The 14303-nt window shown below is 41.2% G+C and overlaps 5 protein-coding genes and 1 non-coding gene across 6 annotated transcripts; 4 read left to right on the forward strand and 2 right to left on the reverse strand.

Moving 5' to 3' along the window:
• Positions 1-21: 21 nt before the first annotated feature.
• Positions 22-2019, forward strand: GPI16 (GPI-anchor transamidase subunit GPI16; the record flags this gene model as incomplete). Its single annotated transcript, XM_003682601.1, has 1 exon — positions 22-2019. One exon carries the CDS (start codon positions 22-24, stop codon positions 2017-2019), a length of 1998 nt encoding a protein of 665 aa, XP_003682649.1.
• A 46-nt stretch (positions 2020-2065) lies between these two features.
• IKI1 (Elongator subunit IKI1) lies at positions 2066-2971 on the reverse strand (the record flags this gene model as incomplete). Its single annotated transcript, XM_003682602.1, has 1 exon — positions 2066-2971. The coding sequence occupies one exon, from the start codon at positions 2969-2971 to the stop codon at positions 2066-2068; it is 906 nt and encodes a 301-aa protein (XP_003682650.1).
• A 343-nt stretch (positions 2972-3314) lies between these two features.
• On the forward strand, positions 3315-7919 carry KOG1 (ubiquitin-binding TORC1 subunit KOG1; the record flags this gene model as incomplete). Its single annotated transcript, XM_003682603.1, has 1 exon — positions 3315-7919. The coding sequence occupies one exon, from the start codon at positions 3315-3317 to the stop codon at positions 7917-7919; it is 4605 nt and encodes a 1534-aa protein (XP_003682651.1).
• Positions 7920-8022: 103 nt separating this feature from the next.
• On the reverse strand, positions 8023-9582 carry TNA1 (Tna1p; the record flags this gene model as incomplete). Its single annotated transcript, XM_003682604.1, has 1 exon — positions 8023-9582. The coding sequence occupies one exon, from the start codon at positions 9580-9582 to the stop codon at positions 8023-8025; it is 1560 nt and encodes a 519-aa protein (XP_003682652.1).
• Positions 9583-10934: 1352 nt separating this feature from the next.
• Positions 10935-11007, forward strand: TDEL0Gtrna6V. The gene has a single exon. It is a non-coding gene; the product is annotated as a tRNA-Val (tRNA).
• Positions 11008-11129: 122 nt separating this feature from the next.
• On the forward strand, positions 11130-14168 carry RAD2 (ssDNA endodeoxyribonuclease RAD2; the record flags this gene model as incomplete). Its single annotated transcript, XM_003682605.1, has 1 exon — positions 11130-14168. The coding sequence occupies one exon, from the start codon at positions 11130-11132 to the stop codon at positions 14166-14168; it is 3039 nt and encodes a 1012-aa protein (XP_003682653.1).
• Between the last annotated feature and the right edge of the window lie 135 nt (positions 14169-14303).

A 14303-nucleotide genomic window follows, 5' to 3' on the forward strand; every position in this document is an offset into this window, starting at 1 on the left:
TCAGCACTCATTGTTCAGTCGATGAAGGGCATTGGAATTGCATTGTTCCTGTCATGGCTCTTATCTTTGGCTATATGTGACACTGAAGTGGCAGAGAGCTCGGCCTTAGAGATCGATCAGGATATTGTTCTTCCAAATGATGATGATGCTCCCTCGAGTACTGTCGTTGACAGCTGCGTGTTAGATGTGCCATATGACGCTTATAGTGGGTCTACTGTGGTTGATGACCAGTCATCGGTTAAGAATGTGGATGAGAACACTAATGTGGAGATATCTCCCTCGATTGACGTGAAAGAAGAAATATCATACCCCTACGAGGAGAAGCTCATGATCAAACCACTTCCAAACAATTACCTGCTTACTTCATTCTCTTTTCGAATGGATTCTGAAGAGTTTATGCCGGGAAAGTCTGCCTTGGACTATGATGGATATGGTCACTACACAGTATTTCCAATGGCTTTCAAACCTATGATGGACCGCACGGCTACGAGACAATTGCACTTAAGATTTACTAGAGGGTTTTGGGATTCTGAGTCCTGGGGTCGCCTTCCACATGATGGTTTCAAGTCTGGTGGATCTGGTGTTGAGCTCTGGGCTATCATTGAAGCTGAATCTGACGATCAGGCTTATAAGCAGTGGAAAATACTTGCCAACTCTTTAAGTGGATTGTTTTGTGCATCGATCAACTTCATCGACACTTCCAAGACAACGTACCCAGTCAAATCTTTCCAACCCGACGGGCAATTGCCATTATTCGATGATACCAAGAAATTGTTTTTGGTACGAGCAGCGTTGGCCAATGAACCTGTCTGCACGGAAAATTTGACACCTTTTGTTAAACTATTTCCAACGAAGGGTAGATCTGGGATTTCTACTCTTCTCGATGGCCACAAGGTGTTCGATTCCTCCTGGCATAGCTTGTCAATTGACATTACCACAGAGTGCAGCGCCTCTGGTGAAACTTGTAAATACCAGATGGAGGCCCTAGTTGATGTGGTTATGAACGTTCCAAATGTCTTGGCCAGAAATGAGAGACCAATCCCCAAACCAGTCGCTGGTGATAAACTTCGTTGTGACCTTTCCAAACCATTCGATGCATTTCAGTGCTTTCCACTCCCTGAGGAAACTAAGGTATCGTACAGTTTGTCCAAAATTTACGGTAAGCAGATCCTTGGATCTAACGAGATTTCAAATCATCCTTCTCATGTCTGTGTCGATGCTACGGATGACTGGACCGCATACATCAAAATCGATGACACTTACTTCTCAACCGACGATAACTGTTTCGAACTCAAAAGCAGTCTAAATCATGATGTTTATCTGGAATCAGAGAATACCTCAAGCGTGATAAGATATGAAAGTGCGCCACTCTACGTGAGTAGATCACTAACGGGTTATGGTCAGGATCGCGGTGGTTTGCGTACAGTCTTCAAAAATCCCCACTCCAACCCTGTGAAAGCTGTTTATTTCGAATCCTTGCCATGGTTCATGAGGGTTTATCTATCCACATTGAAGCTGGAGCCAGGCGAGAATTGTGATGGTGATGGTGGTATTTCGTTAGAACGAGTTATGAATTCAACTTACTACCTACCGGCGGTTGATCGTGCTCGTCCAACACATTTGGAGTATGTCATCACCGTACCTGCTAACACCTCATTTGCAATTTCATATCAGTTTGATAAATCGTTACTTCAATACGCTGAATATCCACCAGACGCTAACCACGGCTTTGAGATTGAATCCGCCGTTATCACCATTATAGAGCCATCGGAATATCAAATGAGAACAGCTACTTTACTGTTACTTTTATCCACTCCCGATTTCAGTATGCCTTACAACGTCATTATCCTAACTTCGACCGTCATAGGGCTCATTTTTGGCACCCTCTTTAACTTGATAATGAAGAGAGTGGTATCCATGCAACTGGCAGACCGAGTGCAAGCCACTTCGGGGATCAAATACAAGATCAAGATGCTAAAACAAAAGTTACTCTCCAAGGTCAAACGTTTGACAGGATGATATAATCGAAAATCTTTGTAGATTACATATGGTTGAACCTATTTTGCTAGAAAGGATCTTCGAAAGGATCTTCTTCGTCATAATCGTCATCCTTCTCGAACTGGTAGACAATGGCACCACCGGTATTGAAGGATTGGGCTTCCAGAAAGGGTAGCTCAACTTGTTCCTTGGCCATCTTTTGCTTAGCGGACGTAGATAGGTTGAAAGTGCTTAAACCCTGTAACATCTCTGGATTCTCATTACCTTCGCCATCCGCCGGACTAGAGGCGATTATGGTCTCATAGGAATGTGTCTTTGTGTTAATGTGAAAGCTGTAAGACTGTGATCTACCAGACTTTCTGCGTGTCGTTAAAGTCAATTTGAAGATATCGTTGTTCAACCCACGAGGAATGAGAAACCGTGAGAGATCGTTCTCGATCTCTTCCTCTGTTGCGTTCTTCGATGTCACTTGCTGTACCTTAAGAATCGTCGTAGCCATGAAATTCAGAAGTTCTATTGAGGATGGATAATGGGCTAAAGTCTTCTCCTGGTATTCGGGCAAATCTGCATGGTAGACCGCTAGGAGAGTTGAATGGAGCGAAGCAATGGATCCCACAAACTGTGATATATGGTTGGTTGAGATGTGATTAATAGAGTCGATAACAACCAAGAATTTGCTCTTGGTAGGTCGATTTGAAGGCGGAAGATACGACTGTATTGTCTGACTCAATTTCTCTAAAGACAAGGCTTCTGCTCTAATAAAAATGTCGGCATAGCTCGGTTCATTGGCGGTCTCAAAAGATATGTAGATAATAGTGAAATCCCCACTTTCTTTAGCGTTATAATATACTTCCTCTATCAGTTTACAGGAAGACTGTGCAATACTGTCGATGGCTAGCACCAAAGGTGAAAAATCAGCCAAGCTGAGCACTCGTTTCAGTAAAATGGACGGATTATGCAATGAAGTACTCATTAGTACCAATGAAACACTACCAAATCAACCAAATAGTTAAATTGAAGCCTTTATAAGCCTATTAGAAGCTCATCGAGCTTCATTAAGCTGAAATGTTTAGCATCATAGAAAACGAATTTAGCTTTATTCAGTGCTAAGACTGATAAATAAGACTCTACCACTTAGAGGCTTTACATATCCATTCTGGTGGTTGTCGATTGATGGGATCGTGCTTTTCTAACGTACATTTTCAGGTTGCAGGCTAGATATTTGTTTTAGAGTAGGGATTAATATTTCTCTTCAAGGATTGTAATCGAGGGTAGCTGGGTACTTGAGTTAGCAAAAAAGAGACATATCTGCTAATATGCCAGTGGTTTATGGTCCTCAGCCTTTGAGGCCATTAAATTTGGAGACTAGGCATGGTTTCGACGAACAGTATAGTAGTGAGCAGTATTTGCAATCACTGGCAAACGACTTTATATTTTACTTTGATGATAAGAGGCATAGAACCAATGGAAATCCTACTCCTGAGGAAGAAAAGACCCAGGATGTCAATAACTATTACCAGCCGATCTATGATTGGAAAATTATGAAAGAGCGACAAAAAACTGTGAGTGCAGCATTGTTATTGTGTTTGAACTTGGGTGTAGATCCACCAGACGTGATAAAGACGCATCCATGTGCCAGGACAGAAGCATGGGTAGATCCTCTGAACTTCCAGGATTCTAAGAAAGCCATTGAGCAAATAGGAAAGAATTTACAGTCACAGTATGAGACTTTGTCACTGAGGACAAGATACAAGCAGAGTTTGGACCCATGCGTGGAAGATGTCAAGAGATTTTGTAACTCACTAAGGCGTACGTCCAAGGATGATAGAATTTTGTTTCATTACAATGGACACGGAGTACCACAGCCGACGCCATCTGGGGAAATCTGGGTTTTCAATAGAGGATATACGCAGTACATTCCAGTGTCGCTGTATGATTTACAAACTTGGTTAGGTGCACCGTGCATATATGTCTACGATTGTAACAGCGCAGGCAACATTGTCACAAATTTCCAAAAGTTTGTTCAGAAGAGAATACGAGATGAGGAAGAGGGAATACCAAATGCAGCAGCGCCCTCTCGAGCATCGGCATATGCAGAGTGCTTCCAGTTGGCATCTTGTAGAGCAAACGAATTGTTACTTACGAGTCCTGAGCTGCCGGCTGATTTGTTCACATGCTGTCTAACGTGTCCCATCGAAATCAGTGTGAGAGTTTTCTTAATGCAATCGCCTCTGAAAGACTCTAAATACAGCATTTTCTTCAAGAGCCCATCTGGTGACAACACGAACGAATCACAGAATTCTTTCAAAGCGAATGTACCTAGCGTTAATATACCCGGTGTTCTTTCAGACAGGAGAACGCCTCTTGGCGAACTTAATTGGATCTTTACTGCAATTACAGATACCATTGCATGGACTTCGTTGCCTAGACCTCTTTTCAAGAAACTCTTTAGACATGATTTGATGGTTGCTGCTCTGTTTCGTAACTTTTTACTGGCCAAGAGGCTTATGCCCTGGTACAATTGTCATCCAGTATCAGATCCTGAATTGCCTGACAGTATTGCAGATCATCCAATGTGGAAGTCTTGGGACTTGGCGCTAGATGAAGTGCTCAATAAGCTAGTGAACGATTTGAAAAATGCCCCTCCTTCCGCTGATTTGGAGACTAAGATGATCTTGCAACAGCAGGAGTCTTTACAAACCCAGCAATCGCAGCAGCAGCAGCAACCACAAGAGATGAAATCTGGGAGTATTCAAGAAAAGTCCAGATTTGCAGTAGCGAACTTAAGCACCATGTCTTTGGCTAATCATCCCGCAGCTTTAGCGGCGTCCAAAAAATCTTCAGGTAACGTGGCGCAAGCTGCGCAGCAGCAGCAACAGCAACCTCAACAACAACAGTTTACGGGATTCTTCGAGCAGAATCTCACCGCCTTTGAGCTATGGCTTAAGTACGCCTCCAACACAAGACATCCACCGGAGCAATTGCCAATAGTTCTACAGGTGCTACTTTCCCAAGTTCATCGTATACGTGCCCTAGTTCTACTGTCGAGGTTTCTCGATCTGGGCCCGTGGGCAGTATATCTTTCATTATCCATTGGTATTTTCCCCTATGTTCTCAAACTATTACAAAGTCCTGCTCCAGAATTGAAACCAATATTAGTCTTTATCTGGGCAAGAATTATGTCCATCGACTATAAAAATACGCAGGCAGAACTAATGAAGGAAAAGGGCTACATGTACTTCGTGTCCGTTTTGGTACCTGATTGGGGCTTAAACATGTCACCAACAACTGGTGGTTCTTTGAGTGCCGGTTCTCCACTAACCATGACTGCTTCGCCAAGCATTCATGCACCTAGAGGCCAACACTATCAGCAGCAAATGGCGAATGGCTTTAGGGCTTCAAGTCCAGCATTGCATTATCCTTCTAGTGATACTACGGACGAACAAAAGGCAATGTCTGTCTTCGTGTTGTCATCATTTGTGCGGGACTTCCCTCTAGGGCAAAAGAACTGCTTTAGTTTGGAGCTGGTCAACAAGCTATGTTTCTACATCGATAATTCAGACATTCCACTTCTCAGGCAGTGGTGCATAATTCTCATAGGACAATTGTGCCAGCAGAACCCATTAAATCGTTACATCTGCATGACCGCTGGAATTATAGACACTTTGGTAAGATCTTTGAAAGATCCAGTCCCAGAGGTTAGAACAGCGGTTTTGTTGGCTCTGAAGCATTTTATATCTGACATTGACGATGGAGATAATATTCTCAAACTGCAGCAAGATTTGGAGCAGCATTATCAACAACTGCATACACAATTTCAGCAGCTTCAGAGCTCTGCTCATCAACAGCAGACCCAGCAGATTGAACATCAGCAACTCAAAGTCGAGCAACAACTTCAACATTGTCAGGTAATGCAGATGCAGATACAGAACATCGAGTCAAGGAAATTGAAGAGGCAAGAAATTTCCAACCTTGTGTCAGTGTTGGCTCTCATTAACGATGGTTCGCCGCTTGTGAGGAAGGAAGTTATAATATTTTTCTCGCAAGTAGTGTATCGCTACATTAATTTCTTTGTTGTTGTAGCCTTCAATGAGCTTACTGAGGAGATGATTCAAATGGAAGGAACAGATGCGGAAGCGCAGAGTTACACAGATAAGCATTCTATCAGCCATGGGTCCGTTTTTACCACGGTCTGGGAGGCGTTACTTATTTTGGCAGAAGATCCTTTTAGTGAAAATAGGCTGCTTGCGGGACATGTTGTCGAATACATCTTAAGTGAATTGAGTGTACATAAGGAACTAAGTGAAGCTTTTTCGAAGATGGAGCAATACCTAACAAAAAGTGGTAACAATGCGCACAATGGGAAGACGGGCTTCAGCGCAGCTCAGGTGCAAGTTTTAAAACCCACAGGTCCATTTTCCATTGAACATTCAAGGCAGAAGGAAACACAAAAACAAGAGCAAAATATTTCTCATTCGAAAGGTAACTTAGGGAGAATCTTTCGTGCTCTTGGATTCAAAGATTTGGCAACGGAGGAGCGTGAAACAGCTCATTTGAGGAATAGCCGTAAGACAAAGAGCTCAGGCATCTCACTCTTGAGCCAGCCACATGGCGCTGCCCCACTTGCGAAAACAGTTTGTGCTGGCAGAAACAAGTCTACTCTTAAATTGCCTCTGGAGAGCACCTTTCTAGATTACTCTCGTGAATACTTTCAAGAGCCGCAGATGAGAAAGCAGGAGGCAGATGAGTTTGGTAGCGTTGAATATAGCTCCAGGCTGTGGCGTAGGAATCGCAACGAAATGGTGATCCAGGAAACTCAGGCACAAAAGAGTTTGTCTTTGTATGGTGACTGGTCTAATCGATGGGCTACACTTGACAATAAAACACATCCAAAAGTTATATCATTTTCGCAGTTCGAGAATTACCTAGTATCTGCTGACGAGAGAGATATTATTACGGTCTTTGACTGGGAAGAAAAGGAAACCTTGGCAAAATTCTCGAATGGAAATCCTTTCGGCACTAAGGTCACAGATCTGAAGTTTCTGAACGAGGATGATGCTGCACTATTACTGGCGGCCTCATCTGAGGGCATTGTCAAGGTGTACAAAAACATTAATGCTTCGGAAGATCTTGAGATGATAACGTCTTGGAGGGGGTTGACGGATATGCTGCTGACACCCAAATCTAGTGGTCTGCTAACGGAATGGCAGCAAATAAGAGGTTCCTTACTTGCCACTGGTGACGTGAAAATAATTAGGATATGGGATGCTCATACAGAGACAATTGAAGTTGACATTCCTGCCAAAACATCATCCCTCGTAACATCGATCACTTCTGATCAATTGGCTGGGAACGTCTTTGTCGCGGGTTTCGCAGAAGGTTCTATAAGGGTTTACGACCGTCGTATGGACCCCAGAGATTCCATGCTTCGTCTCTGGAGGTCAGGGAGTGGTAGACAGCGGACTTGTATCAACAACGTGCATATGCAGAGAGGTGGCTATAGAGAGCTTGTGAGTGGTGCTACAAATGGGCTCGTGGAGTTATGGGACATCAGGTATCAAGATCCAGTCGAATCCTTCAGAGACGAGAACATGCAGCAACAAGGTGCTCAAAAAAGAATGACAACGATGACAACTACTCAAGTTCATGAGCACGCCCCCATCGTAGCCACAGGTACAAAGCAAATCAAGATTTGGACTACTTCTGGTGATCTGTTGAACAGCTTCAAAAACTATCATAATACTGGGGGCGTTGCGGGGACGCTGGCTGCCACTGGTATACGTTCAACAGTACCATCTAGCAGCTTCTTATCTGCGATGGTCTTTCACCCCCATCGAATGATGCTTGCTGCTACAAATTCTCATGACTCAAGTATCAACATTTACAAGTGTGAAGATAGAAGATCTGATTTATACTATTAATGTATAGAGTGCACTGTACTAATAATACTAATGCCCCATTGTACTACGTTGTATTCATGTCAAATACTCATTCAAACAAATCTATCAAAAATACTCTATCATACTAATACATGTATCTAAATTGTGGGTTCTCATCACCTAATCTTGGGTCAAAAGGTATTGGTTCGTTTAATTCATGACAACGATCAATTATTGCCTCTTTCTTCTTGTTTTCTCTCCTGTAAAGTAAGAATTGAATGACCGTGAAGACTATTGATAGAACTTGGAAAGCCAAGCAAATTGATAATCCTCTAATATATCTTGGTTTGTCGGAAGCTAAGAAAATTTGACCAGAGACTAAACCGGAACCTGAACCAAGGAATAAGTTTATACCCACGGCAGTTGCTCTCTTAAAGTAGTTCCCGATATTACCACTCAACCACAAACAATTCACGGCTGCATTCACATAGATTCCCATACAAAGGATGTAAACACCAAAATATCTCACACCATGCACCTGCGAACCAAGAACAATCGATAGGCCAATACAAGTCGTTAAACAGGCACCGATGATGAAAGGACTTCTAAGTCTCAAATGGTCTGACCATTTGGCACATACAAAGAAAACAATGGCAGTTAAAAAATAAACTGGGACGGTCATCAGATTAACTTTGACACTAGTGAAACCCATACTCTCAATGATGATAGGCAAGAAAACAGTCAGCCCAAAAGTGGTTAAATCGATACCGAAAAGGGCAATAGCACTAGCCCATGTTTTGATATCTTTGATAGCTAACCAAGCTTGGAACCATTCAAATTTTTCATTAGGATCTGAGGTATTCATAGTCTTGTATCTCTGAATGATATATTCTTTCTCTTCGGCTGTAAAGTACCATGAATCCTCTAAGTTCTTACTCAAACCAAAAAAATAAAATGGTACGAATCCAATGGAAATGGCACCTTCAACAATGTAAATGTACTGCCAAGCTCTCAAAGAGCCACTGATCTTCGAACAGGCGTAGCCGATCAAACCACCAAATGATGACGAGAGACATGCGGCTGAGAAAACATAAGCAAACCTCTTGGCATACTGCTCTCTTCTGTAACAAACCGACAGATACATGTTAATAGAAGGGTAAATCATACCCTCGAAAGCTCCTAGCAGTAACCTTACAGCAATAAGATGACCATAATTTTTTACCCAAGCAGTGCATAGGGAAATAACACCAAAGACAAACAAACAACCGCTCATCAAAGTAGGAGGGCCCATAATTTTCAAAAGATTGGTACCTATTGGATCAAACAAAACATAAGTGGCAAAAAAAACGGTAACGCAGGTATTATATTGTTTGCCAACTAGGTTAAGATCCTCAGTGAGACCAGCGACCGCTGCATTACCAATATTCGATTTATCCAAATTTGACAAAAAATAAAGTATTGCCATTAGTGGAATTAGAAAAAGATCCATCTTTCTCAGGATTTTCTGTTCCATCGGATGAGATGGTGATGGCAATCCATCGTCGTCAGTTGTAGTGGCTGTTGCAGTAATTTCCTGGTCATAATCATATCCACCATTCTTCTCCTTCAGTGAGTCTGCACCTCTTCTCGTAGGCTCATTCTGAACAGAGTCATCAAAGATGACCCTATCAACAAACTCCATTGGTGAGTCTGAACATTCATTCATTTTAGATTTATTCAAAGCGAATCTCGAATAATATTATTCAATTATTCGAGTGAAAAATAAAAAAAAATAAAAAAATCGAAATTTAAATATCAAAAAGTAGGAATCAAGCAAGGATCCAAAATCCAATGTCTATTCATTTCAACCATTTGAAGAGCAAATAGCCTCTCCTTTTATAAGAACCGGCTGGCTGCAATTACTGTGCCATTGTCCGAACAAATTCGGATTGTTGGGAACGAAGCGTGGTGACAGCCGATGACAACTGCACGACAAAAACAGGAAGAGGAATCTGGAATAATAAAGACAGCGCTGACTCTGCCAGTGTATTTAAACCGTTGACGCGATTTCCAAGGAGCGGAAAATCAGTTCGGCGAAATTTTTATTGTCACAACTGGAACAAATATACTTATTTCAATAGCTTAATTTGTAGCTTGGGATTATAAGATAGTTTTTATCGTTCATGAGACAACAATTAATCAAATAAATATCACTGTAAAATTGTAATTTTTTTTTTTTGGCTGTTGAAAATAGATTATCAGTTGTCTACGAGACTTAAGCCAGAAAGTTGGCATTCGTAAATGTCCTGTACAGTAGCGTGAGAAGTACTAGAGAATTAATTGAATTAATAAAATTTAGTGAAGAAATCGCAAGAATTTTAGATACTCAAAATCAGAATCGTAAGTCTGTTAATTTCATACCTTGAGCCTAGTTTCAGATATTGATAGGATGAAACATAAATCACTGGCTGCTACATAGATGGTTTCTGCCTTTAGGGAGTGCAATTGGTGATGAAGAATTTTTATTATTTTCATGTATATTCTTTCAATATTTACTCATTTTATTTTGTGACGCGCATCACATGACCTGGACGAGTTAAAGTCCAAATAAATTCACAATGAGACCAATACTGATGCTGAACCATTGTAGTACTTTCCAATTGTGACAAGACCCTTTTACCATGCCTACAATTTCTCACAAGTTATTTTCACGAATTCGTGCAAATGGAAAACCTCTTTCTGTACGCCAAAGAATTTCTACTTCAAATTCCTAACCTACCCATTCTAGTCGTAAGATCTGAAAAAAATGGGGATGATTTCTGCCTATAAATCAACGGTATAGTCCTTTCATGAAATTATTTATAATATCATTGTTCATATCGCAACTGACAATATTATCTTATGATCCTCGATGGCTATAGAGCTGAATGCCTCCTAATAGGTTTTCTGGTGAACCGTAGCTAGACGATATCATAGTAAGTCGATATGACTGATGTATCTTACATTTCAGTGAAAGCCTGCATGTGCGCTATATACAATGAGCTCCGGCGTAAAAATAAAAATTCAATCAAAAATCCAGTTCTAATAGTGTAGTGGCTATCACGTTGCCTTCACACGGCAAAGGTCCTGAGTTCGAACCTCAGTTAGAACATGTTTATTTTTTTTTATACGTAATGATGAAATTCATAAAGGGCAGATATAAGATGAGCTAAAACTTAGGTACCTCTATAACTGTTGATGAAGCGACTTTCACCCTGATTACTACTTGGAAAGATGGGTGTTCATTCTTTTTGGGATATAGTTGGTCCAACTGCGAAGCCGGTACGATTAGAATCGCTGCAGGACCGGCGAATGGCAGTCGATGCTTCGATTTGGATTTATCAGTTTTTAAAGGCAGTTAGAGATCAAGAAGGTAATGCATTAAAGAACTCTCATATAGTGGGTTTTTTCAGGCGTATTTGTAAACTACTATACTTTGGAATCAAACCGGTATTTGTGTTTGATGGGGGAGTACCGGCGTTAAAGAGAAGCACTATTCAACAGAGAAAGGAGAGAAGACAAGGAAAAAGAGATAATGCTAGTATTACGGCCAGAAAATTGCTAGCGATTCAACTTCAAAAAAAGGAGGGTTCAGGTGCGGCCAATAATGTCTCTAATGATGACGAGAATAAGGAAGATAGTTCTGAACTCTTTAAACCTCAGGATGAGTGGCATTTGCCAGTAATACCGGGCTTCAAATATGACAGGGATGATCAAAGGGTGGTTTCTGCAAAGACTTTCGAACAAATGGTAAATAAGGTGGATGATGAGCTTGAGAATATTGATCTGGACTCTATCAACCCAGCCTCAGCAGAGTTTGAAGAGCTGCCGAAATCAACCCAATACCTTATTCTATCCACTTTAAGACTCAAATCAAGACTAAGAATGGGGTACACGAGGGACCAATTAGAGCAATTGTTCCCTGATAGTATGGACTTTTCCAGGTTCCAGATTGACATGGTGAAAAGGAGAAATTTCTTTACACAGAAGCTAATGGGAGCAACAGGTGTACATGATGGCGGTGCATCGAAATTGGACGACGAGGTGATTAAACGTGTGTCAGGTCGAATGAACAAAGAATATAAGTTAACAAAGACTGAGAACGGATGGACTTTAGGACTCGGTGATATGGATGGTTCAGAGTCTCAAAAAGCGATTCTTTTGGATGACAAAGATATTGACGCTATGAATTACATTCAGAATAGAAAAGGGAGACAAGCTGAGCATTTGAAGGCTCTCGAAAGTAGAAATAATGATTTGATAGAAGACAACGACGATGAAGACGATGAAAATCTCGAATGGGAGGATGTTGATGTAAAACCGCAAACGATTCAAAAACGAGAGGACTATTCTATCAACGCAGCAAAATTACCAAAACTGGGACAGCAGGTTAATTCTGTGGGAAGCCGCTCATTTCTGGATAGACGACATGATCAAGTATCTCCAATGAAAAGGCCATTTGCTCAGATAATTCGGCATATGGAGGATAACGAAGATGGAAGAAGAGATGAATTAGAAGACGATGATTATGATGATGATGATGATTATAAGAAACAACTCGAAGAGATAGAACTCGTAGAAGCAACGCAAAAGTCAAAGAACATCATGAGAAAACAAAGAGTAGAGGATACTTTGAAAGAGAAATCAAACAATGTGGAGCCTAAAAACTTGGAAGAGATTATGGACACAGCTTTTCAAGATAATGAGAACGACATGATAAATAATAATGTGACCAAAAACTTGTCACCGGTTGTGAGTTTTCAACAAGCAGCTCCGATTAGTCAAGATGAGATGGTTCCATTGACTGTTCAGCAGAAGAAACCGGTTGCTGGCGAATCGAAAGCCGTACCGCTTACAGAAAGCGAACAAAACTTACAGCACATTGTAAGCAAAATACCTGAATTCTCGTTTGGTGGTAAGGATTCCTTTCTTTTCCAAGACAGCTCCTTGTCAAAGTCGAAGGATGTTGTTGAAGACGACGTCAACGAGAAGCAGAACGAAAAGCCTGTGCAGGAGACACCAGCCTGGTTTTCAAGCTCTGACGTACAGCAAAACCCCTTCTCGAGCTCAAACTTTGTTAAGGACCAAGAAGTATTAAATACACCCAAATCTACCGAAAATTACCAATTATTATCAGGCTTGGATGCCCAAGAATTGCTGCAAAAAGACGGAAAAGATGAAGACGACATCGAGGAAGTTATTGAGGTTGCTTCGGAAAAGGAAGATCAAATGAACGAGATGGACACTGGATCTTTGGAAGAGAATGGGGGCGGTCACAGAAAAGAAAGAGAGGCATTGGCGTATGATTACGATTTTTCAGAAGGAGAAGAAGAAGATATAGCGGAAAACATGAGGAAAGAACAACTGGATTTCGCTACATTTAAGAATGCCCTCAATAATAGGATTGTGGACAATGCGTTTGTGGAAGATGAACTTTTCGAACAGCAGATGAAAGACAAGAGGGATTCCGATGAAGTAACCACCGATATGATCGTTGAAGTCCAAGATCTGCTATCTCGGTTCGGGATACCGTTTATCACAGCACCTATGGAGGCTGAAGCTCAGTGCGCTGAACTGCTAGGTCTCAAACTAGTGGACGGCATTATCACTGACGATAGTGATGTCTTCTTGTTTGGAGGCAGCAGAGTTTACAAGAATATGTTCCATGAGAAGAACTATGTGGAATTCTATGACTACCAGAGCATCAAGCAAAACCTCGGATTAGATCGCGATACTATGATCGAACTGGCTCAACTTTTGGGGAGCGACTATACAAATGGGATTAAAGGTATGGGACCGGTATCCAGTATGGAAGTTTTGGCAGAGTTCGGAAATTTGATAAAATTCAGAGATTGGTACAATGAAGGCCAGTTCGACACGAAAAAACAACAAGCAGAAAATAAGTACGAAAGGGATCTAAGAAAAAGATTGGTGAAAAATGAAGTTGTTCTGAGTTCTGATTTCCCCAGTGAACTCGTCCGCGATTCTTACCTAAGCCCTGAAGTAGATCACGATAAATCTACTTTTATTTGGGGTGCCCCCGACCTGGATATGTTACGTCAATTTATGAGAGCACGAGTAGGTTGGACACAGGAGAAATCTGACGAAATTTTGGTGCCCTTGATTAGAGACATCAACAACCGTAAGAAGCAAGCGAGACAAATGACTTTAAATGAATTCTTTCCCTCAGAGTATATTCAAGAGAAGAAGCTCAATTTTGGTAAGAGGCTCACTACGGCATCTAATAAATTGAAGAAACGAAAGATGAAATAATCGGTTAGCCAAGCTTTATCTAGTGTCTTGGATTTTTTTGTTACTACGCGCGACTACTTTTGTGATATACAAAAAGTGTCACAATTAAAGTAAAAAATCAAAATTAATTCAAGATACAAAACTAACAGTTAGGAC

The sequence above is a fragment of the Torulaspora delbrueckii genome, chromosome 7, assembly GCF_000243375.1.
Source record: "Torulaspora delbrueckii CBS 1146 chromosome 7, complete genome".
NCBI lineage: Eukaryota > Fungi > Ascomycota > Saccharomycetes > Saccharomycetales > Saccharomycetaceae > Torulaspora > Torulaspora delbrueckii.